The sequence below is a fragment of the Salvelinus fontinalis genome, chromosome 38, assembly GCF_029448725.1.
Source record: "Salvelinus fontinalis isolate EN_2023a chromosome 38, ASM2944872v1, whole genome shotgun sequence".
Lineage (NCBI taxonomy): Eukaryota > Metazoa > Chordata > Actinopteri > Salmoniformes > Salmonidae > Salvelinus > Salvelinus fontinalis.
Window position 1 is genome coordinate 5,952,459 of NC_074702.1, and position 22,171 is coordinate 5,974,629.

Below are 22,171 nucleotides of genomic sequence, written 5' to 3' on the forward strand. Positions count from 1 at the left end.
GCTGTAGGACAAGTGGTGTAGTACACATGATGAACACTAGACACTGCTGTAGGACAAGTGGTGTAGTACACATGATGAACACTAGACACTGCTGTAGGACAAGTGGTGTAGTACACAACACATCCTGGGGTGGTAGGTAGCCTAGTGGTTAGAGCGTTGGGCCAGTAACCAAAAGGTTGCTGGATTGAATCCCCAACTTGACAAAGTAAAAATCTGATGTTTGGCCCCAAAACAAGGCAGTTAACTCACTGTTCCCTGGTAGGCTGTCATTGTAAATAATAATGTGTTCTTAACTGACTTGCCTAGTTAAATAAAGGTTCAAATTAAAACATGATGAACACTAGGTAGAGGAAGAGAGCTGATAGACCCAAGATGCACTAGTTTCTACTTCCCTATGTACACACACATATAAACAAAGACGCACCATTATAATATACTTTAACCGATTATGCAGCAGAGGCTCAACTTGCTGCAACTTCATTAAGTGATATCAATCCATCTATCATCCATCGATTCACTTCTTTACATGTGGTCTGTGTTACTTAATTGGCAAAGAAACAAAATCCAACTCTGTCTTGATTGGGTTGTATCCATTTCCATCCCTTCCTACTTCATCAGTGGTCAGAGAAACAGAGATCTATGGCCAAGGATCAGTTTCCTCTCCCCTCGTCCCCTCCTCTCCTCCTCCTCTCTCGTTCACAGCCTGGGGGTGAAATGGGATGGAATGCTGGAGGTGTTGGAGTAGGGCAGATAGGATTACTCCTTCCTTCTCAGGTTGGTCAGTAGTATCACTCTGGTGGGATTCTACCTGGATGTTCCTTACATCTTACACTCTTCTGTGTGACATCCAGTCTGTGTGACATCATTAGTGGTCTGAACATGAATATGACATGAGAATTATTCCCCTACTCCTTCTTTCTCTCTCTCACTTCCCTCCCTCTCTTCACCTCTCCTGGACGGCACTCCCAACCCCCCTGGGGATGGACAAACAGATGGACGTACTCAGTCACACTTGGCACCTGTGTCCCATGAATAGGTAAAGAGGGGTTTGGTGACGATCAGGCCGTAACTGAGATTAGAACAGCCAGCAGGACTCAGTCCAGGCAACAGGCCGGGCTCTGGAACTCCCCAGGAGGCAACAACAACCAGCAGGACTCAGTCCAGGCAACAGGCAGGGCTCTGGAACTCCCCAGGAGGCAACAACAACCAGCAGGAGGGGCAGGAGGCAGGACTAGGGGGAACAGCACGTGGCATGATGCCTACCCTGTGGTGGAAACGTAGACTTGGAAACGTAGACTTGGATGGAAGGGAGAAACAAAGCAAACAACTGTCAATCTGTGGGTAAACAAACACATGACTGTACATTAGACCATGTGTGTTCATCCATAGGGATGTATATGCATATACAGTATGGAGAGGAGACATTGTAGCTGTGTTGTGTGTTGGTGTTTTGCTGAGGTGTTTAAACACTGTAATGCACCTTCACCTTCCTATAGATATACCATTACCTGACACAGGTGTGAGTACACGTGTCCTCTGCATGCTGAAGCCTGAAGAATAGCTGGCCTACAGTAGAGTGGATTGGGTAGGGTGGTAGGGACATTGGGGGATAAAGTAGGGGCCACTGAGTAGGACTCCTAGGGGAGAGAGAGAGAGAGAGAGAGAGAGAGAGAGAGAGAGAGAGAGAGAGAGAGAGAGAGAGAGAGAGAGAGAGAGAGAGAGAGAGAGAGAGAGAGAGAGAGAGAGAGAGAGAGAGAGAAAGGGAGAGAGAGAGAGAGAGAGAGAGAGAGAGAGAGAGAGAGAGAGAGAGAGAGAGAGAGAGAGAGAGAGAGAGAGAGAGAGAGAAAGGGAGAGAAAAGGAGAGAAAGGGAGAGCGAGAGCGAGAGAGAATATAGACTTAGTTTGACAACAAAACAATCAAAATGAAAGAAAAGCTGATCAGGACAAAATAAAGGTAGAGGAATTGAAAAAGGATGCCTTGGTGGCAATTCACTTGAGACGGTGGTGGAAACTGATCCTGACCAAAAATATGCAGATTGCCTCCTGTACTCTGATGCCACTAGAGAGATACTCACACAAGTGGAGAGTACATCAACCCTATGAAAATAAGAGAGAGAGAGAGAGAGAGAGAGAGAGAGAGAGAGAGAGGGGGGGGGGGGGGGGGGGGGGCAGAGAGAGAGAGAGAGAGGGCAGAGAGAGAGAGAGAGAGAGAGAGAGAGAGAGAGAGAGAGAGAGAGAGAGAGAGAGAGAGGGGAGAGGAGAGAGAGTGCAGGAGAGAGTGTGCAGATTGAGAACGAGAGAGAGAGGGGGCTGGACCCTGAGCAGTATGGTCCAGAGGGAAAGGCATTGAAGCGAAAGGAGATTCACACAACTTAACTTAAACTGAACAGGAAAACAGACCCTAACTGAACAGGAAAACAGATCCTAACACGACGTAGATAGAGAGAAGTCTAAAGAGACATCTTCTAGAGAACCATAGACAGCATTAAGACCCTTCATTAGAACAAGCTACGGTTCTAGGTTGTTAGAACAAGTAGATAGACACAAAAGCAAGGACGGGCGAGAGAGAGAGAGAGAGAGAGAGAGAGAGAGAGAGAGAGAGAGAGAGAGAGAGAGAGAGAGAGAGAGAGAGAAAGTTTGGATTCTAGTGTTGTCCAACAACAAGCAGCAAAGGACACGTTAAAAAAAGTTTTTCTACCTATATATATATTTTTACCTTTGTCAGTCTGCATCAGTCTCATTTGAATACGATAAGTCATGGACCCTCCTCTTCTGCCGGTGGCCAGGATGGAGGTGGACGTGGACCTGGGCTTTGCCCTCTTCTTTGTCTTCCTACTCTGTTCCTTCCTGCTGTTCACCATAGTGCGCTGTGCCCAGATGGTCCTGAACCCCTACAGCGCCATCTCTGTCGCCGCATACCAGAATACGGAGGAACAACCTGAAGAGTGACCTCACTCCATACTGGGCAGGAAATAATGTGAGCATAGTGGAAGAACCCTAGCCCGACTGTGGCTAGTGTGCTGAAGGTGGGAAGTTTGGTTTCGTAGTTAGACTTGTGGGAATCAAGAGGAGCAGGAAGCACATGAAGGGAGTGGTACTTCAAAGTTTGGATAATTCATCAGTCCACAGATCTGGAGATGAACATCAGACACCATGATAACCTGGAAAACAGGAGCAAATGGGACCATGAGGATTTCAAATTGTTACAGTACAATTTATGTTTAGGCAATGTGCTTTTGGGAAAGTCTAAAGTTGTCAGCATGTCAAGGACCAGAGTCAGATAAACGTAGGAATGACCATCATTTTAGTTTTTGTATTCCTAATCAGCCACTGTCATATTCACATCTGCTTTCCATTAAAACAAATAGGCTAAGCCATGAGGGAAAATGACATGACAATAAAAAGCAAACTTGAATGTCTGTTTAATTTGTGATGTTTTTACAATATGCAGTCTAGGTTATAATAATAGTAATTGATTACCTTTCTATAGCGCCTTCCATAGAGTCTCAAAGCACTTGAAGAGCAAAAAACAAACTAGAAATATAATATTATAATCCTTATAATATCATGACAGGTCAAGCAATAGATGCCAAGTCTTTGAAAGCTGCAACTTCTGAAGATGGAAAGGGTCAATTCATGGCTTGAGCATAAGGAGCTGGTCAGAGGAAGGTCGATGATTTCATGTCATTTTGAATAAACATAATACACGTTAATTGCCAATAATTAGTGAGAGTTAAAAGTAAGGGATGAGGTAATGGGAAGAACACAACCATTGAAGAATGAGCCTACATGTATTCCAGTCTGACTGAAAGCAGATCATTGGTGGAGGGAGAGGTCCACTTTATTTCTTTTCGGGAGGTATGATGATGCGACAGCGTAAGAATTGCGCTGTTAAGATCAGAGATTTGTCTCCTGGGTATACACCTTCGTTCGAGGTGCACATACCTACGTCTCCTGATTACAAACCAAGTCATATTACTTATAGGTCTTCATGCATTCTTGAGAATCTTGACGATCTCTAAATGGAGTCAGACAGCAGTGGTCAGCACTCTGAGGTTGAGCCAGTCCAGGATTACCTGCAGCGACAGAGCGGGCGCTTCGACTCACGCGGCCCGGGGCTCAACCTGTGGTGTGCTTTGCTCTCCGGAGCAGGGTACCGCTAAAAGGGGTGATCAGTGGGGTAGTTTTGAGTGTGGAGGTGGATCAAATGAAAATTCCTGGTGTTTGTGACGCCTGCCGTTTGGTGAGACGTAGACCTGGTGGCAATGGCGAGACTGACAATACCCTGTCAGTTTTGTTGAGCTTTGACACAGAGTTTCTACCTCATAAGGTCTGGTTAGGTTATATTTGATATTCTGCGAGGCTCTGTTTCAAACCTACTTTGGTGCTTTAAGTGCCAAAGTTTCAGACACATTGCAGCAGTGTGTAGAAGGGAGATCCCATGATGTAAAAAATGTGCAGGAGGGTAGTCAGAGGGAGTGTACAACTGGCATAGAGAAAGCACTGTCTGTCAATTGTGGGGGTTCCAATGCAGCTGTGGATCTGAAGTGCCCTGTGAGAGGGAGACAGGTTGAGATTGCCAGAGTTCAAGTGGGGCAGAAAGTTTCCTATGCTGAGGCAGTGAAGAGAGTAGAGGATAGCCCAATGGTAAGTGAGTCAACTGGGAGGCCACCAGTGAGTAGGCCTGAAGAGAGAGAGCCAGAGAAGATGAGTTTTAGAAAGGTTGGATTTATTGCGTAATATGGTGGTGGTCAACTGCACTGATGGAGTGGAAAAGCCAACACCTCCTTTGGCCGCCTTTCCTTCCAGTTCTTTGCTGCCAGTGACTGGAACGAATTGCAAAAATTGCTGAAGCTGGAGACTTATATTTCCCTCACTAACTTTAAACATCAGCTATCTGAGCAGCTAACCGATCGCTGCAGCTGTACATAGTCCATCTGTAAATAGCCCACCCAATCTACCTACCTCATCCCCATATTGCTTTTATTTACTTTTCTGCTCTTTTGCACACCAGTATCTCTACTTGCACATCATCATCTGCTCAGTGTTAATCTGCTAAATTGTAATTACTTCACTACTATGGCCTATTTATTGCCTTACCTCCTCATGACATTTGCACACACTGTATATAGACTTTCTTTTTTCCCATTGTGTTATTGACTGTATGCTTGTTTATTCCATGGGTAACTCTGTGTTGTTGTTTCTGTCGCACTGCTTTGCTTTATCTTGGCCTGGTCGCAGTTGTAAATGAGAACTTGTTCTCAACTAGCTTACCTGGTTAAATAAAGGTGAAATATATATATATTTTTTTAAATCACAAAAGATAGATGGTAGTTGCAGCAGCAGAGAAATATTTGTGTGTCAGAGATTTTAGTGCAGAAGATCTACAGGAAGTTTTGAGAGAAGGGTTCCATCCGACCAGGCTGACAGCCTGCAATGCTATAGGATCGTTTAGGGCCAAAATAGTGGGATGGGCTGATGGTTTTTGGGGATAGTGTATAGTAGGGTTTGATGGTGCAATTTAAGTTTTACCCCATTCCCCATTTTTTATCAAAATGTGCAGTCCGCATTCCGACCTGCTAAGGGCAGCAATTCGCAACACAGCATCTAGTCTGCCGGAAAGCCACAGGACGAAGAAGTTGTATGCGGGGTATTGTGAGTGGTCTGTAGCATTCTAGCTGAATGACTGGATAAATGGACAATAATGATGGGTGAGTTCATTAACTTCCAATAAAAATTGTCTCGATTCATAAACAGTTTTTAGTTGCAGATGCATTATATGGTGACCGGATATAGATTTAGAGAAAGCAACTACAAAAGACTGAACTGCTTGTTAGCATAGCTAGCTAGTCTGCCTCCCCAGCTCAGTAACTTTCGTGTTAGCAAGATTGTTTGAATAAACTCAACTTGTCCGATAAATGAAGATCCACTGTGATTACGTGCACAAAATCACTTACTTTAAAAAAGTGCATTCCCCCAGGAATTAAATTTAAAGCTACTACAGTACAATATTTCTGACTGCTAAACGTGTCTTCTCCGCGCACCGCTGTATGCTCACCTTTTGCCGATGTGACATTTGGTAGTTGTAGTTTAAATTGTTCACTAAGTGCCCCCCTATGTTAGTATGATATACAAATGGTGTAAAAGGTTTTTGATTACAATAGCTTTCATTCCAAATAACGAGTTTCAAATGTTTATTTGGATCTTCTAAGATTAGTTAAATACGTTTATTTATAAGACTACAACTACCACGAGCACTGTCGATGTCCCTGAACAGTGGTCCCTCATTTCAAAACAATGCGACGATCACATGAAATTGAAAACACTTCCAATGCATGACCTTTGTTACAATATAAACTACTTAGGGTGATATTTTAAACAGAATGTACAGGTGAGTTTTAGTCCCAACGTGTTTAATCGGCCCTGAAACTAAAACAAGGTTGAGCATACCGTGTAGTTTGCTAGCTAGCTAGTTGGCTAACACTAGCTTGATCAGTAACAGTGTAATCTTAGCTAACTCTATACAATCTCTCTCGCTTTCTTTGCCTCATCTTCACTCTGTCCTTTCTATCTCTGCCTCCTCCCCTTCTACGCTACTCCCATTGCTTTCTTACTCTCCCTCCCTGTATGTGTCAACCCCGGTCTCCATCGTTCTCTCTGCCTGACCCCCGTTCCATCTCTCACTCCTGTCTCCCCCCAGGATGGAGGTGGAGGGTTGGGACTCTGGTCTGGAGGAGGAGCTGGGTGTGTCTCTGGAGGAGCTGAGTAAGTGGATTGAGGAGGAGGTGGAGAGGAGCGAGGCAGTCCGCCAGAGGAAGGCCCAGCTGGCTGAGCTCAAAGAATGGGTGGAGCAGAAAGAGAAGGAAGAGGAGGTGGTGGACAAACTCTTCAACAATGCCAACCAGTGAGTGTGTGTGTGGGAGGGATGATGTTTTGTTTCTTTCTCAAGTCCATAGTAGAGTGGAAGACTTTAGGGTGTGTGTGTCAGGTCTATAGAAGAATGTGAGGCCCGGCATACTGTAAAATAGGACTGGTGTGTGTGTGTGTTAACGTCTGTGTGATTCTCCATTGTGTGTGTGTTTTAGGTCCATAGTGGAGTGTGAGGCTCTGGTGAAGTCCACCTACAGTAAAATGGGTCTGGTCTACAAGGAGAGCTCTTCAGAGGATGAGGGTGGAGTGGGAGGGGTTCAGTCCTCTGATGTCATAGAAATTGACGATGATGATGACGATGATGATGTCATCGCTGTGGGCTTACGTACGTACTGACACTTACTCCCAGTGAGCTAAACAATATGTTTACCAAAGGAAACCTTTCCAGAGGGGTAGCTCCAGGATAAGACACATGAGTGAATGTCTAACCTGGTTTCTTTTCTCTCTTCTCTGACCTCTTTCCTCTCAGTGGTTCCACCCAAGAAACCTGGGATACCTGTCCAGGATGCAATGGTGAGAACAAATAATTAGTCACACACACACACTCGTGTTAATTGAATGTGTATTAATTGACCCTGTTATCTGCAGATTTCCAGTGTTCCTCCCAGCCGGTGTTCAAGCTTGTCTCTCCCTTCGCTGTCTCTCTCTCTCCCTTCGCTGTCTCTCTCTCTCCCTTCGCTGTCTCTCTCACGCCCCGTCTCTCTCTCTCTCCAGTCCTGTCTCTCTCTCTCTTCCCCATACATACATGCATACATACAGTGGGGCAAAAAAGTATTTAGTCAGCCACCAATTGTGCAAGTTCTCCCACTTAAAAAGATGAGAGAGGCCTGTAATTTTCATCATAGGTACACTTCAACTATGACAGACAAAATGAGAAAAAAAATTTCAGAAAATCACATTGTAGGATTTTTAATGAATTTATTTGTAAATTATGGTGGAAAATAAGTATTTGGTCAATAACAAAAGTTTCTCAATACTTTGTAATATACCCTTTGTTGGCAATGACAGAGGTCAAACGTTTTCTGTAAGTCTTCACAAGGTTTTCACACACTGTTGCTGGTATTTTGGCCCATTCCTCCATGCAGATCTCCTCTAGAGCAGTGATGTTTTGGGGCTAGGGTTAGGGTTAGGGTACACGGATCAGTCGTCCTGGTCCCTTTGCAGAAAAACAGCCCCAAAGCATGATGTTTCCACCCCCATGCTTCACAGTAGGTATGGTGTTCTTTGGATGCAACTCAGCATTCTTTGTCCTCCAAACACGACGAGTTGAGTTTTTATCAAAAAGTTCTATTTTGGTTTCATCTGACCATATGACATTCTCCCAATCTTCTTCTGGATCATCCAAATGCTCTCTAGCAAACTTCAGACGGGCCTGGACATGTACTGGCTTAAGCAGGGGACACGTATCGCACTGCAGGATTTGAGTCCCTGGCGGCGTAGTGTGTTACTGATGGTAGGCTTTGTTACTTTGGTCCCAGCTCTCTGCAGGTCATTCACTAGGTCCCCCCGTGTGGTTCTGGGATTTTTGCTCACCGTTCTTGTGATCATTTTGACCCCACGGGGTGAGATCTTGCGTGGAGCCCCAGATCGAGGGAGATTATCAGTGGTCTTGTATGTCTTCCATTTCCTAATAATTGCTCCCACAGTTGATTTCTTCAAACCAAGCTGCTTACCTATTGCAGATTCAGTCTTCCCAGCCTGGTGCAGGTCTACAATTTTGTTTCTGGTGTCCTTTGACAGCTCTTTGGTCTTGGCCTTAGTGGAGTTTGGAGTGTGACTGTTTGAGGTTGTGGACAGGTGTCTTTTATACTGATAACAAGTTCAAACAGGTGCCATTAATACAGGTAACGAGTGGAGGACAGAGGAGCCTCTTAAAGAAGAAGTTACAGGTCTGTGAGAGCCAGAAATCTTGCTTGTTTGTAGGTGACCAAATACTTATTTTCCACCATAATTTGCAAATAAATTCATAAAAAATCTGGATTTTTTCTCCTCATTTTGTCTGTCATAGTTGAAGTGTACCTATGATGAAAATTACAGGCCTCTCTCATCTTTTTAATTGGGAGAACTTGCACAATTGGTGGCTGACTAAATACTTTTTTGCCCCACTGTACAAACACTGGTGGTAGTTAAAATACGGAAAGAAGTTTGAACAATATCCATATGTATGTGTTGTGTTTGAACAATATCCATATGTATGTGTTGTGTTTGAACAATATCCATATGTATGTGTTGTGTTTGTGCGTACGTGTGTCCTGTAGTTTAAGGAGGCGTCGGCAGCTCTCCAGCGTTCCTCCCAGCAGGTGTTGAAGCTGGCCCAGACAGTCAACAAGAACTCTTCTTCCGGGCCTGCTATACAACAGCCAGGTAATGGCACCAATGTGCAATTCTATATGTCTGTGATTGATGTATACCTCTGGGTCACTAGGTGGCGTTCTCTCTTCAGTGTTGCCCATGATGGCAGTGTCTTTGTGTGTGTACATACTGCACAAATGTTCACGTGCATTTTTTATTTTGTGTAGGTGGCCCAGTGCCCATGCCAGCAGTGTTTGTGTCCCAGGCCACGCCCAGGAACACACCCACCCAGCCTAACCCCTCCCTGAAGGATGATGAAATCAGACTGGAGATGAGTCTTCTGGGAAAGAAACGCACCAAGACCTGGCACAGCGGAATGCTCATTGCCATCAACCCTGTCGGTGAGACACGCATACACACACCTCTCCACACACACACACCTATGCACATGGTGAAGTTTGACATTGAATGTGTGTGTTTGTAGGTAATGGTTACAGTAAGTACAAGGTGAAGTTTGAGAACAAGGGGAAGAGTCTACTGTCTGGGAACCACATAGCGTTTCACTATCACCCCACCCTGGAGAGGCTGTACGTGGGAGCCAGAGTGGTCGCCAAGTACAAGGACGGCAACCAGGTCTGGCTCTACGCTGGCATCGTGGCAGAGATGCCCAACAACAAGAACCGCATGAGGTGAGAAGCTGTGTGTGTGTGAGCATGTTTCAAATATCCTCTGTGTGTTTGGTGAAGGGTTGTGAAGCTGTTTCAACCGTTGTCTATGTGTTTTTCAGGTTCCTGATCTTCTTTGACGACGGTTATGCCTCCTACGTGACCCTGCCTGAGCTCTACCCTGTCTGCAGACCAAGTAAGAACCCTCCTTTCTGTCTTCATGTCCTCTCTTTCCTTTCATAATGCTCTCTTTTCTCCTATCAATCTGGTTTTGTGATGTGACCTCAGCTTACGCTCTTCACATCTTCACTCACCATCTCTCCCCTCTTCCTCTCCCCCATTGTCTTCTCTCACCATCTCTCCCCTCCGCCTCTCCCACATTGTCTTCTCTCACCAACTCTCCCCTCTCCCTCTGCCTCTCCCCATCATATTTTCTCCCCCAGTGAAGCGTACATGGGAGGACATAGAGGATGCATCGTGTAAAGACTTCATAGAGGAGTATATAACGTCATACCCCAACAGGCCCATGGTGCTGCTGAAGGCAGGCCAGGTCATCAAGACAGAGTGGGAGGGGACGTGGTGGAGGAGCAGAGTGGAGGAGGTGGACGGCAGCCTCGTCAAGATCCTCTTCCTGGTATGATGACATCATCACAGGAATTTGATTACCAGCTAACTTTATTTATAGTCTGATTTAACATGATGGTCGCAGCATATGTTATAAACAGGGATAGTTTAGTTTCTGGTTTTGAATCACGTTTTTACACTACTTCTGCAGACTTGACACTCAACAAAATATTAAAATAAGGTAGATAAGATAAAGCAATTAAATGACTGAAAACTGATCTCTGTGGTAATCCATTTGTATGATTATTTTTTTCTCCTTCAGGATGACAAGCGTAGTGAGTGGATCTACCGTGGTTCAACCAGGCTGGAGCCCATGTTCAACCTGAAGACCAACTGTGCCAACACCCAGGAGAAGAAGATGGCTGGCCAGCAGAGGACACGCCCCAGCATGGGTAACACTCACTCTAGTCAATCAATCAATTAATATAACAACAAACCAATCACTTAATCAATCAATCCATCTTTAATAACCCAGCGTGATCACATATTATACTGTACCTGACGGAACCTTGACCTGTCCTTCATTGGATAACTTCATTGTGATGTCGTTAACCATTTTCTTTCTCTCTGTAGGAGCATTGAGGACCAAGGGCCCTGTGGTCCAGTATCACAGTGGGGGGAACACCACAACCCCCGGCGGGACCCCCACTAAATCCCCCCATCCCCTCTCCCCACCCTCCTCCATCCCTCCAACACCCTCCCAGCCCAATCAGCTTGCACGAACAGAGTGAGTATGACACACACAGTGTAAATCTTGTGACATTCCTTGAAAATGGACATCCTCTCTCCCCTCTCGCTGGTACATTTACCCCTTTTCTCCCTGATCCCCCCCCTTCTTCCCTCCCGTTCCTCTCTCTCTCTCTCCCCCACCCTCAACAGTCCTAAGTATCAGATGGCTAAGAAGAGTACTTCTCCATACATTCCCACGCCAGGAGGCTCTCGCACTGGATTGGCCAGTAATAGCCACGCCCCTAAAGCCATGCAGCCCCAACCTTCAACTGGTTCTCCTGGAAACTCATCCAGGTGAGAGAGAGAGGACAGTAAATGTATGATCATAATAAAAATCATCAAATCTGCATTAATTAGTTCCCTTCTCCGACTGCTATTGAACATAATCTCTTACTAAAAAGCCACACTCACAAATATGCAGTTTTATAGGAATCTATTCGTAACTCTACTTCACTCTCGCACCCCCCCTCCAGAATGTATGTCCTTCAGACTGGCAACATCCAGACTCTCACGTCCCTACAGCCTATCCAACACCAGCAGCAGTCTCTGCCTCCTCCTCCCCAAGCCCCTCCCCCCGCACCTGCAGTGACCCCATACACCTTCAGTAACGACCGGATTCCCCACGAGCCCTCGTACCGTGCCCCCACAGACCGCATCTTCTACCTGCCTCACACCTGCCAGCCTGCTTGTCTCAACCGTATCCGGCCCTCCAGACCAGATATGCACCGGGGCAGGAACCCCCTGCTCACCCCTCTACTGTACGAGTTCAGACGCATGACGGGGCGACGGAGAGTCAACCGCAAGGTAAATACAGAAAAAGAGCTTTGAGATGTGTTTTATCTCTCAGGAAGCAGGATTTTGATTATTATAGGGGGGGCAGATTTTGGTATTTACTATCTTTCACCCCCCCCATCTCTCCCCAACCCCCCCGTCAGATGTCGTTCCATGTGATCTACAAGTCTCCTTGTGGGCTGTGTCTGCGCAGCATGGCGGAGATCCAGCGCTACCTGTTCCAGACGTGCTGTGACTTCATCTTCCTGGAGATGTTCTGCTTGGACCCCTATGTCCTGGTCGACCGGCGCTTCCAGCCCCAGAAGCCTTACTACTACATTCGAGACATCACCAACGGCCGCGAGGACATTCCCCTGTCCTGCGTCAACGAGATCGACATCACACCGCCCCCCGACGTGGCCTACAGTGAGGAGAGGGATTTCTCAATCAGTATATAGGCCTTGAGTTCCTATAGAGGCCTCAATCAAATGATTACCCATCAGAGCGCTAGGTCTTCCTGTATAATACGGGCCAATGGGGGTGCACTAGCTACACAACACGTAAGGAAAGGGGGATACCTAGTCAGTTGTATAACTGAATCCATTCAACTGAAATGTGTCTTCCACATTTAACCCACCCCTCTGAATCAGAGAGGTGCAGGGGGGCTGCCATAATTGGACATTCCACGTCTTCGGCGCCCGGGGAACAGTGGGTTAACTGCCTTGCTGAGGGGCAGAACGGCAGATTTTTACCTTGTCAGCTCAGGGATTCGATCTAGCAACCTTTTGGTTACTGGCCCAACGCTCTAACCACTAGGCTACCTGGAATAGGGAGTCAGTTGAGATGAAGTCATAAAACTGGAACATTAGTTCTGATTCTATGGTGAAGAATTCCTGAAGACGTCAGTGACTGATGGATGTCTGTGTGTTCCCAGGTAAGGAGCGTATCCCTGAAGATGGAGTGTTCATTAACACCAGTCCAGAGTTCCTGGTGGGCTGTGACTGTGCCGACGGCTGCAGGGACAAGTCAGTACTGTGACTCTTGACCTTCCTGTGACCCCCTCATCTGGGCTCTGTCTTCTGTATGGCCTCCACTACATAGATTTCACCTGTCCAATTGTTAAATCAGGGATTAACTAATTTAGTCAATTGAAAGTGTTGAAATGGGGATTGTGTGTGTTGTGCAGGTCCAAGTGTTCGTGTCACCAACTGACCCTGCAGGCCACAGCCTGTACCCCTGGAGCACAGATCAACCACACGGCTGGATACACACAAAAGAGACTGGAGGAGTGTTTGCCCACCGGGTGAGAGACGCACACAAACAAGACACACAGCCACAAACACAGACATTCCTCTTACTAATCTCTCCCCCTCCGTCATTCCCTCTCTCAGGATTTATGAGTGTAATAAGCGTTGTAAGTGCTGCAGTCAGATGTGTACTAACCGTCTGGTGCAGCACGGTCTGCAGGTGAGGCTGCAGCTCTTTAAGACCCAGAACAAAGGCTGGGGCATCCGCTGTCTGGACGACGTGGCCAAGGGATCCTTCGTCTGTATCTACGCAGGTACGTCACTAGGTGGTGTGGTGGAGGAGGGGACAGAACGGTGTTATAGCAGGCGTTACACATGGATAACAGTATGTACCGGGATTCACATTGCATTACATGTAGGAAGTGCACTGCATAATAAGACTTGTCATAAGCATTCATAACAGCACATGGCTCCTTGTCAGTGTATATAATTGTTTAAATGCCTACAGATGAATGAATACTAACGTAGAAAGTCTTGCCCTATTTCCTTTACTTCCCTTCTCTCTCTCTCACTCTCCTCTCCTCACATCTCAATTTAATTCAGGGCTTTAATGGCATGGGAAACATGTTTACATTGCCAAAGCAAGTGAAATAGATAATAAACAAAAGTAAAATAAAATAAATAAAAAATGAACAGTAACATTACAGTTTCATAGGATTAGAGACATTTGAAATATCATATTATGGTTATATACAGTGTTATAACCATATACAAAAGGGAAAATAAATGAAATATGGTTGTATTTACAATGGTGTTTTTCACTGGTTGCCCTTTTCTTGTGGCAACAGGTCACACATCTTGCTGCTGTGGTATTTCACCTAATAGATACTGGAGTTTATCCACATTTGATTTGTTTTCAAATACTTTGTGGGTCTGTGTAATCTGAGGGAAATATGTGTCTCTCATATGGTCATACATTTGGCAGGAGGTTAGGAAGTGCAGCTCAGTTTCCACCTCATTTTGTGGGCAGTGTGCACATAGCCTGTCTTCTCTTGAGAGCAAGGTCTGCCTACGGTGCCCTCTCTCAATAGCAAGGCTATGCTCACTGTGTCTGTACATAGTCAAAGCTTTCCTTAATTTTTGGTCAGTCACAGTGGTCAGGTATTCTGCCACTGTGTACTCTCTGTTTAGTGCCAAATAGCATTCAAGTTTGCTCTGTTTTTTTGTTAATTCTTTCCAATGTATCAAGTAATGATCTTTTTGTTTTCTCATGATTTGGTTGGGTGTAATTATGTTGTTGTCCTGGGCGTTTGTGAACAGAGCCCGAAGACCAGCTTTCTTAGGGGACTCTTGTCTAAGTTAATCTCCCTGTAAGTGATGGCTTTGTTATGGAATGTTTGGGAATCGCTGTCTTTTAGCTGGTTGTAGAATTGAATGGCTCTTTCCTGGATTTTGATCATTAGCGGGTATCGGCATAATTTCGCTTCTGCATGCATTATTTGGATGAGTCTCAATTTGGTGTTTGTCCCAATTTGTGAATTCTTTGTTTGAGCGTACCCCAGACCTCACAACCATAAAGGGCAATGGGTTCTATAACTGATTCAAGTGTTTTTAGACGGGTCCTAATTGGGATGTTGAATTTTGTGTTCCTTTTGATGCCGTTGAAGGCCCTTCTTGCCTTCTCTCAGTTCGTTCACAGCTTTGTGGAAGGTACCTGTGGTGCTGATGTTTAGGCCGAGGTATGTATTGTTTTATTGTGTGCTAGAGCTACGGTGTCTAGGTGGAGTTTGTCTGTGTGTTCTTTGCATCTGGACTTTTTTTGGAACAACATTTTTGTATTACTGAGATTTACTGTCAGGGCCCAGGTCAGATTCTAGTAGGGTAAGGCCGGGTGCTGCAGACTGCCCGCGCCAATTTGTTGATATATATGTTGAAGAGGGTGGGGCTCAAGCTGCATCCCTGTCTCACTCCACGGCCCTGTGGAAAGAAATGTGTGTGTATTTTTTGCCAATATTAACTGTACACTTGTTTGTGTACATGGATTTTATAATGTTGTATGTTTTTTTCCCCCCAACACTACTTGCCATCAATTTGTATAGCAGACCCTCATGCCAAATTGAGTCAAAAGCTTTTTTGAAATCAACAAAGCAGGAGTTTTGGTTAGTGTGTGCAGGGTGAATACGTGGTCTATCGCACAGTAATTTGGTAAAAATCCTATTTTACGTTTGCTCAGTACATTGTTTTCATTGAAGAAATGTACGAGTCTGCTGTCAATGATATTGCTGAGGATTTTCACAAGGTTGCTGTTAACGCGTATCCCACTAGTTATTGGGGTCAAATTTTTCTCCACTTTTGTGGATTGGTGTAATGAGTCCTTGGTTCCAAATATTGGGGAAGATGCCAGAGCTGTGGATGATGTTAAAGAGTTTAAGTAGAGCCACTTGGAATTCGTGGTCTGTATATTTTATCATTTCATTTAGGATACCATCAACACCACATGCCTTTTTGAGTTGGAGGGGTTTTATTTTGTCCTGTAGTTCATTCCATGTAATTGGAGAATCCAGTGAGTTCTGGTAGTCTTTAATAGCTGACTCTAAGATCTGTGATTGATCCTGTTTTTGCTGTTTGTTCTTTGTTATAGGGCCAAAAATATTGGAGAAGTGGTTGATCCGTACATCTGCCTTGTGGATAGATGATGCTTTGTGGTGTTTGTTTTTGTGTTCCAGTGTTCCCAGAAGTGGTTAGATTCTATGGATTCTTCAATTACATTGATCTGATTTCTGACGTGCTGTTCCTTTTTCTGTATTGTTTTGGTGATTCACCATAGTGAAGGCATAGACTCAGGTTTTCTGTATTGTTTTGGTGATTCACCATAGTGAAGGCGTAGACTCATGTTTTCTGTATTGTTTTGGTGATTCACCATAGTGAAGGCGTAGACTCAGGTTTTCTGTATTGTTTTGGTGATACACCATAGTGAAGGCGTAGACTCAGGTTTTCTAGGTCGCTATATTTTTGGTTGGACAGGTTTCTCAATTTCTTTCTTAGGTTTTTGCGTTCTTCATCAAACCATTTGTCATTGCTTTAAATTTCTTTGGTTGTCTGCTTGAGATTTTTAGATTTCATATGGAAGCTGAACGGTCAAATATACTGTTTCGGCTTTCTACTGTTACAGTTAAATGTTTTGTCCAGGAAGTTGTCTAAAAGGGATTGAATTTGTTGTTGTTTGGTAGGTATCGACACTACACTTTTCTATAGCATTTCGTAATATTGTGCAGTTCCTTTGGCGTTGATGCCTCATGATTGAGTTTTGCTCTGTTCAAGTATACTGTGATTTTGCTTGTGATCTAGTAGGGGTGTCAGTGGACTGACCATGAATGTTCTGAGAGACTGGATTGAGGTCAGTGATAAAGTAGTCTACAGTACTACTGCCAAGGGATGAGCTGTAGGTGTATCTACCGTAGGAGTCTCCTCGAAGCCTACCATTGACTATGTACAGACCCAGCATGTGACAGAGCTGCAGGAGTTGTGACACCTTTTTGTTGGTTGTTTTGTCATAGTTGTGTCTAGGGGGGCATATTTGGGAGGGAATACTGTCACCTCCAGGTAGGTGTTTGTCCCCCTGTGTGCTGAGTGTCAGGTTCTTGTCCAGTTCTGGCATTTAGGTCACAACAGACTAGTACATGTCCCTGGGCCTGTAAATGGTTGATCTCCCCCTCTAGGATGGAGAAGCTCTTATCGTTAAAGCATGAGGATTCTATTGGGGGATATAGGTAGCACACATGAGGACATTTTTCTCTGTTGGGATCATTTCCTTATTCATTTCTAGCCAGGTGTAAGTTGTTCCTCTTTTGACTAATTTAATAGTGTGTTATCTCAGCACTATACCAAGTTAGCATTCCCCTGAGTGTCTTTCCTGTTCCACACCTGGTAGTTCAGTGGATGGGACTACCAGCTCTCTGGGCAACCAGCGGGTTTGTCTCCTCTATACCATTTTTCTTGAAGATTACAATGTCTGTATTTCCACTTTATTTGTAGTCTGGGTTCCTGTTCTTAGACCAAAGGCAGATGACCTCAGATCTTGTATATTCCAGGATGAGATAGTAAAACCTTTGTGTTCCATAGTGTCTAGTGTTGTTTTTGTCTCCCTCCCTCTTCTCTTCTCTCTCCTCCCTGACCTCTCTTCTCTCTCTCCTCCCTCCCTCTCTTCTCTCTCCTCCCTCCCTGTCTTCTCTCTCTCCTCTTTTCTTTCTCTTCTCTCTCTCCTCCCTCCCTCTCTTCTCTCTCACTCTCTTCTCCCTCTCCCTCTCTCCCAGGTAAGATTCTGACAGATGACTTTGCGGACAAGGAGGGACTGGAGATGGGTGATGAGTACTTTGCTAACCTGGACCACATAGAGAGTGTGGAGAACTTCAAGGAAGGGTATGAAAGTGAGGCCCACTGTTCAGACAGTGACGGGAGCGGGGTGGACATGTCCAGGCTGAAGAACCCCCCCTCGTCCTCCCTGGCTTTGCAGAACAAGACCCTTCCCAAACCCCCCCAGAGAACCAATGCTGCCAACCCTGCTGGCAAAGGTGAGGGGTCACAGTTTAGTAGTCTAGAAAGAGTCTGGCTGTTACTTTTGACCAGAGCCAAAGTAGTGCACTATATAGGGATTATGGTGCCATTTAGGACTCATAGAGTTTGAAATGACACCTTTTGCCGTTTTACGACTTCCTTCTCTCCATCAGCGCGGGGTGCTGGTGGCGACTCCTCTAAGGATGGGGATAGTGATGAAGAGTCGAACAACGACAAAAGTTCAGACGACACGTTTGTAAAGGACCCCTACTACAGCTCCAGCTCTGTGTGGAGGAGCTACACCACCCGTCGCCAGGCCAAGGGCGTCAAGGAAGGTGTGTGTGCACTTTACTGAACCCTCAGTTGTCACGCTGGGCCTGCAGTAGGAAGTTAAGGCCCAGTGCAGTCAAATGTGATTTATATATTTCCACACTGAGGTTGGTGTAAGAGCTATTTGAAAAGACAACCTGAAATGTCAGCCTGTTGTGGTGGGATGGTGTTTTGTCCTGCCTGATGACATCACCAGGCTGTAAATGAGTTAATAAGAAAGAGTTCCAAACATCTCTGCCAATAACAGCTAGTTATCTGTTTCCCCCTCCCCACTTGCCAGGATCAACTGGGGATCCTTAATAAATACAAATATTCCCAGACAGTCCTAGCAAGATTCATGCTGAGAAATTGCCATTTTCTATACGATTTAGTCAATTTTTGACTATTTTAATGGACAACAATCACAGTAAGATACTTAATTGTTCCCAGATATATTTGATATTGAGAAAAACGGCTGTATTGAACCTTTTTACATGTAGCAGCGTGATGTAAAATGATATTTATTTGATCTGCCCTCCCCCATCCAGGGAGCCAGGACAGTAAGGATGGGATGAGTGTGTCAGTGGGGGGAAAGGAGGACAGGAAGCCGCCCCCCATGCCAGAGGAGAGTGGGAAGAGTAAAGTAGCGTCCTGGCTCACCAACCAACCCTCTACCTCCCAGGCCACCGTTAAGATGGAGGGACTGAAGATAGAGAAGAAGGTAAGGGAGGTGGGGGGGTGAGTAGCCCATATCCATCTCAGCTATTTTGTGTAGATCCTATTACATATATTAGGAGAATTCAATCAGCCTCAATCTCTTGCTTTCATTTCCTGGTGTTCTGATTGGACACCCTCACATGTAATGATTGATTCCTTCTCATGTTTATTAATGAATGATTTGTGTTCTGGTGCTCTGGTTGGATATTGATACACCTTCTCCTGTGTTCTAGGAGCCTGGAGACCAGAAAAGGTACATAATGAATGATTGTGAAATGTAATTTCAACTTATTTAACTCTGGCTTGGCCCTTTTTAGGCCTGTGTTGCACAATATCAAATGTACTTGGTAAAATGTGCCATATGAATAACGGTCGATAAGGTTGAGTGAGTCTGTAAGTGTGTGTTTTTGCGCCCTCCGCAGTCAACAATCAGTGAAGACGGAGGGAGGGAAGAGGCAGGATGTGATGACGCTGTCGGACAGTGATGACGTCCAGACCATCAGCTCTGGATCTGACGACAACAAGGAGAGAGAGAAACGCACACAGGGTGAAGATGGGGGAGGTAGGGAGAGGAGAGGATGGGGGAGGTAGGGAGAGGAGAGGATGGGGGAGAAGAGGAAGGCAGAAGGGAAATGCACACGGGGAGAAGATGGGGGAGGTAGGGGGAGGAGAGGATGGGGGCGGTAGGAGGAGAAGAGGAAGGCAGAAGGGTAATGCACACGGGGAGACGATGGGGGAGGTAGGGGAAGAAGAGGATGGGGGAGGTAGGGGGAGAAGAGGAAGGCAGAAGGGAAATGCACACGGGGAGAAGATGGGGGAGGAAATTGGAGTGGGGAGGAAGAATGGGAGAAGGGGGAGAGGTAGGGGTTGAGGGGGCAGGAGGGAAGAAGAAGAATTGGGGGAGGGGAAAACAGGTGAGGAGAGGGGGAAGTTGGGGCTGTGGGTTCATAGATCTGTGTTTTATCAGGTATTACCAGACCTGTTCATGTGGTGCTTCTCCCTGAATTGACCCTTTCTCTTCTCCCCTTCATCCTCCTCTCCTCCCTCTCCTTGCCTCCTGTCTCAGGTGCGGTGAAGAGGCAGGTGGCTGTGAAGTCCACGCGAGGCATTGCTCTGAAGAACTCCCATGGCCTGATGGTGAAGACTGGAGGGGCTGGGATGGGGCCAGGGGGAGGCCCGGGGGGCCACGGAGGGGCACAGGGTAAGGGTGGGGACGGGGGAGACAGTGGACCTAAAAACACGCGGCAGTTCTTCGATGGGGAGGAGTCCTGCTACATCATCGACGCCAAGCTGGAGGGCAACCTGGGACGCTACCTCAACGTGAGTGTGATACGTGTGTGTCACTTTCTATTAGCCGGTAATAGCTGGCTTTTGTCTGATTTAAAAAAATAAATGCATAAAAAAGCCGATAAATAAAATTACCGCCGACCAATAGAAAACATCCCAGTGCGAAATTTATTCATTGATGGAAATACTGTTGATGGAAATACAGTTAACTGGTCATGCTTATCAGTCTTTAGGTACATTTGCATAATTTATTGGAATGTAATTGGCTCGTGTGTACAGTATATTGGTTATGCATCTTATTTATCACACGCATACAGATACAGAGTCTTTTAGTGGAAAATCTGTCAGACAGCGGAAGAGCTGCTGCTGCAGCATCTTGTGCTGCTTTCAAGACACCTGGGAACTCGTAAAAATACACAGTCAAATCATGACGTCCGTGAACTTCAGGTCGGAAAGTCGGAGCTCTAGAAAGAGAACCTAGTTGGAATTCCATGTTGGATGACCATTCAAAACAATTTTTCCGAGTTGGAGCTAGTTTTTTCTCCTGTTCCCATTTATCTTGAAGTCAGAGACTTCCGAGTTCCCAGTTGATTTGAACGCTGGCAACAGAAGGCATGCGTCATCAGCGCGCAACATTCCAGTTTGCAATGGAGACAATATGCATTTTGACAAAGGGAATGAAGCTCTCTCCTCTCTTCCCTCTCATCTCTCCCCCTTCCAGCACAGCTGCAGTGCCAACCTGTTTGTCCAGAATGTGTTTGTAGACACACACGATCTGCGTTTCCCCTGGGTAGCCTTCTTCGCCAGCAAGTCAGTGTTCTGTATTACACATGGTTACATAGACTTGGTAGAACCCTGTTACTCTGATAAACAAACATGTATTATTTGAAATGTGGTTTTGTGCTGAGCACTTGGAATGTTGACCACTGAGTCATCCACTAATGTGTGTGTGTGTGTGTGTGTGTGTGTGTGTGTGTGTGTGTGTGTGTGTGTGTGTGTGTGTGTGTGTGTGTGTGCAGGCGTATCAGGGCGGGGACAGAGTTGACATGGGACTATAACTACGAGGTTGGCAGTGTGGAGGGAAAGGAGCTACTGTGCTGCTGTGGCTCAACAGAGTGCAGAGGAAGACTGCTATAAGAGACCACCCTCTATACCTCCATCTCATCCCTCTATTTCTTCATCTTATCTCGGAGTGCAGAGGGAGTTCTGCTGGAAAAGACCTGTCTAACTCCGTCTCCTCTCTGTGTGTAGAAGAAGCCTGCTGTAAGGACACACTATGCTAACCTCCCTTACTATGTCATTAGAGTAGATGGGACACCTGCACCCACAAGAGTCTCTGTCCACGTTTCTTTTTTGTTCCTCCCCCTCTATCTTTTTTTCTGAATTGTTTGGCTGCCTATTGCTGACGTTTTGTAATTCTTTACTGTTTTGTCTGTATGCCCAGTTGTCTGTATGCCCAGTTGTATTTGACTGTCTGTGAATTCAAACCAAACTGCTCTTCTCACAACTGAATAAAATCCTGTTTTCCACACGTTCCACATAGTTTTTAATGTTGTTTAATACAGAAGGATTTCAGTGTACCTCAGGCCTAGATATCATTTGGGCTCATTACAGCTGTAGTAGTGTTTCCCTCAGGAAAGCAGGAAGCCACTTTCATAAACACTGGAGTCAGTCTTTCATAGACACTGGAGTCAGTCTTTCATAGACACTGGAGTAGCCTGTTAGTGATGTTGGACTCAGTGTCTGTAGATGAGCCCCTATGGACTTGGGTCTTCATACATGTACACTAAGCAAAAATATGAACGCAACAATTTCAAAGATTCTACTGAGTTACAGTTCATATAAGAATCAGTTAATTGAAATAAATGCATTAGGCCATAATGAATGATTTCACATCACTGGGAATACAGATATGCATCGTTTGGTCACAGATACCTAAAAAACTAAAGGGAGGGGTATGGATCAGAACCAGTCAGTATCTGGTGTGACCACCATTTGCCTCATGCAGTGCGACACATCTCCTTTGCATAGAGTTGGTCAGGCTGT

At 45.5% G+C, this 22,171-nt stretch overlaps 2 protein-coding genes across 4 annotated transcripts; both read left to right on the forward strand.

Moving 5' to 3' along the window:
- The first annotated feature begins 2,757 nt into the window (after positions 1-2,757).
- Positions 2,758-2,959, forward strand: LOC129837298 (cortexin domain containing 2-like). Its single transcript, XM_055903350.1, has one exon. The coding sequence runs from the start codon at positions 2,758-2,760 to the stop codon at positions 2,947-2,949; it is 192 nt and encodes a 63-aa protein (XP_055759325.1). The 3' UTR covers positions 2,950-2,959.
- A 2,645-nt stretch (positions 2,960-5,604) lies between these two features.
- Positions 5,605-21,656, forward strand: LOC129837241 (histone-lysine N-methyltransferase SETDB1-B-like). Of its 3 annotated transcripts, none has more exons than XM_055903250.1 (25): positions 5,605-5,711; positions 6,701-6,904; positions 7,086-7,255; positions 7,400-7,443; positions 9,189-9,294; positions 9,450-9,623; positions 9,707-9,911; positions 10,010-10,083; positions 10,331-10,521; positions 10,774-10,903; positions 11,085-11,238; positions 11,391-11,534; positions 11,714-12,044; positions 12,176-12,437; positions 12,946-13,036; positions 13,198-13,314; positions 13,403-13,572; positions 17,572-17,829; positions 17,986-18,147; positions 18,670-18,842; positions 19,072-19,091; positions 19,261-19,400; positions 19,905-20,158; positions 20,847-20,935; positions 21,145-21,656. In XM_055903250.1, the coding sequence occupies exons 1-25, from the start codon at positions 5,695-5,697 to the stop codon at positions 21,260-21,262; spliced, it is 3,798 nt and encodes a 1,265-aa protein (XP_055759225.1). In that variant the 5' UTR covers positions 5,605-5,694; the 3' UTR covers positions 21,263-21,656. The 3 variants fall into 3 exon arrangements, with proteins under 3 accessions (XP_055759225.1, XP_055759227.1, XP_055759226.1); XM_055903252.1 differs by having other exon boundaries at positions 19,261-19,385; XM_055903251.1 differs by lacking the exon at positions 5,605-5,711 and adding an exon at positions 6,272-6,391.
- The last annotated feature ends 515 nt before the right edge of the window (positions 21,657-22,171 follow it).

Excerpts from the sequence above, each read along its gene's own strand:
- LOC129837298 (XM_055903350.1), top strand. The coding sequence starts at position 2,758 with ATGGACCCTCCTCTTCTGCCGGTGGCCAGGATGGAGGTGGACGTGGAC.
- LOC129837241 (XM_055903250.1), top strand. Across the intron at positions 7,444-9,188 it reads TACCTGTCCAGGATGCAATG|TTTAAGGAGGCGTCGGCAGC; the intron begins GTGAGAACAAAT and ends TGTGTCCTGTAG. Across the intron at positions 12,438-12,945 it reads GCCCCCCGACGTGGCCTACA|GTAAGGAGCGTATCCCTGAA; the intron begins GTGAGGAGAGGG and ends GTGTGTTCCCAG.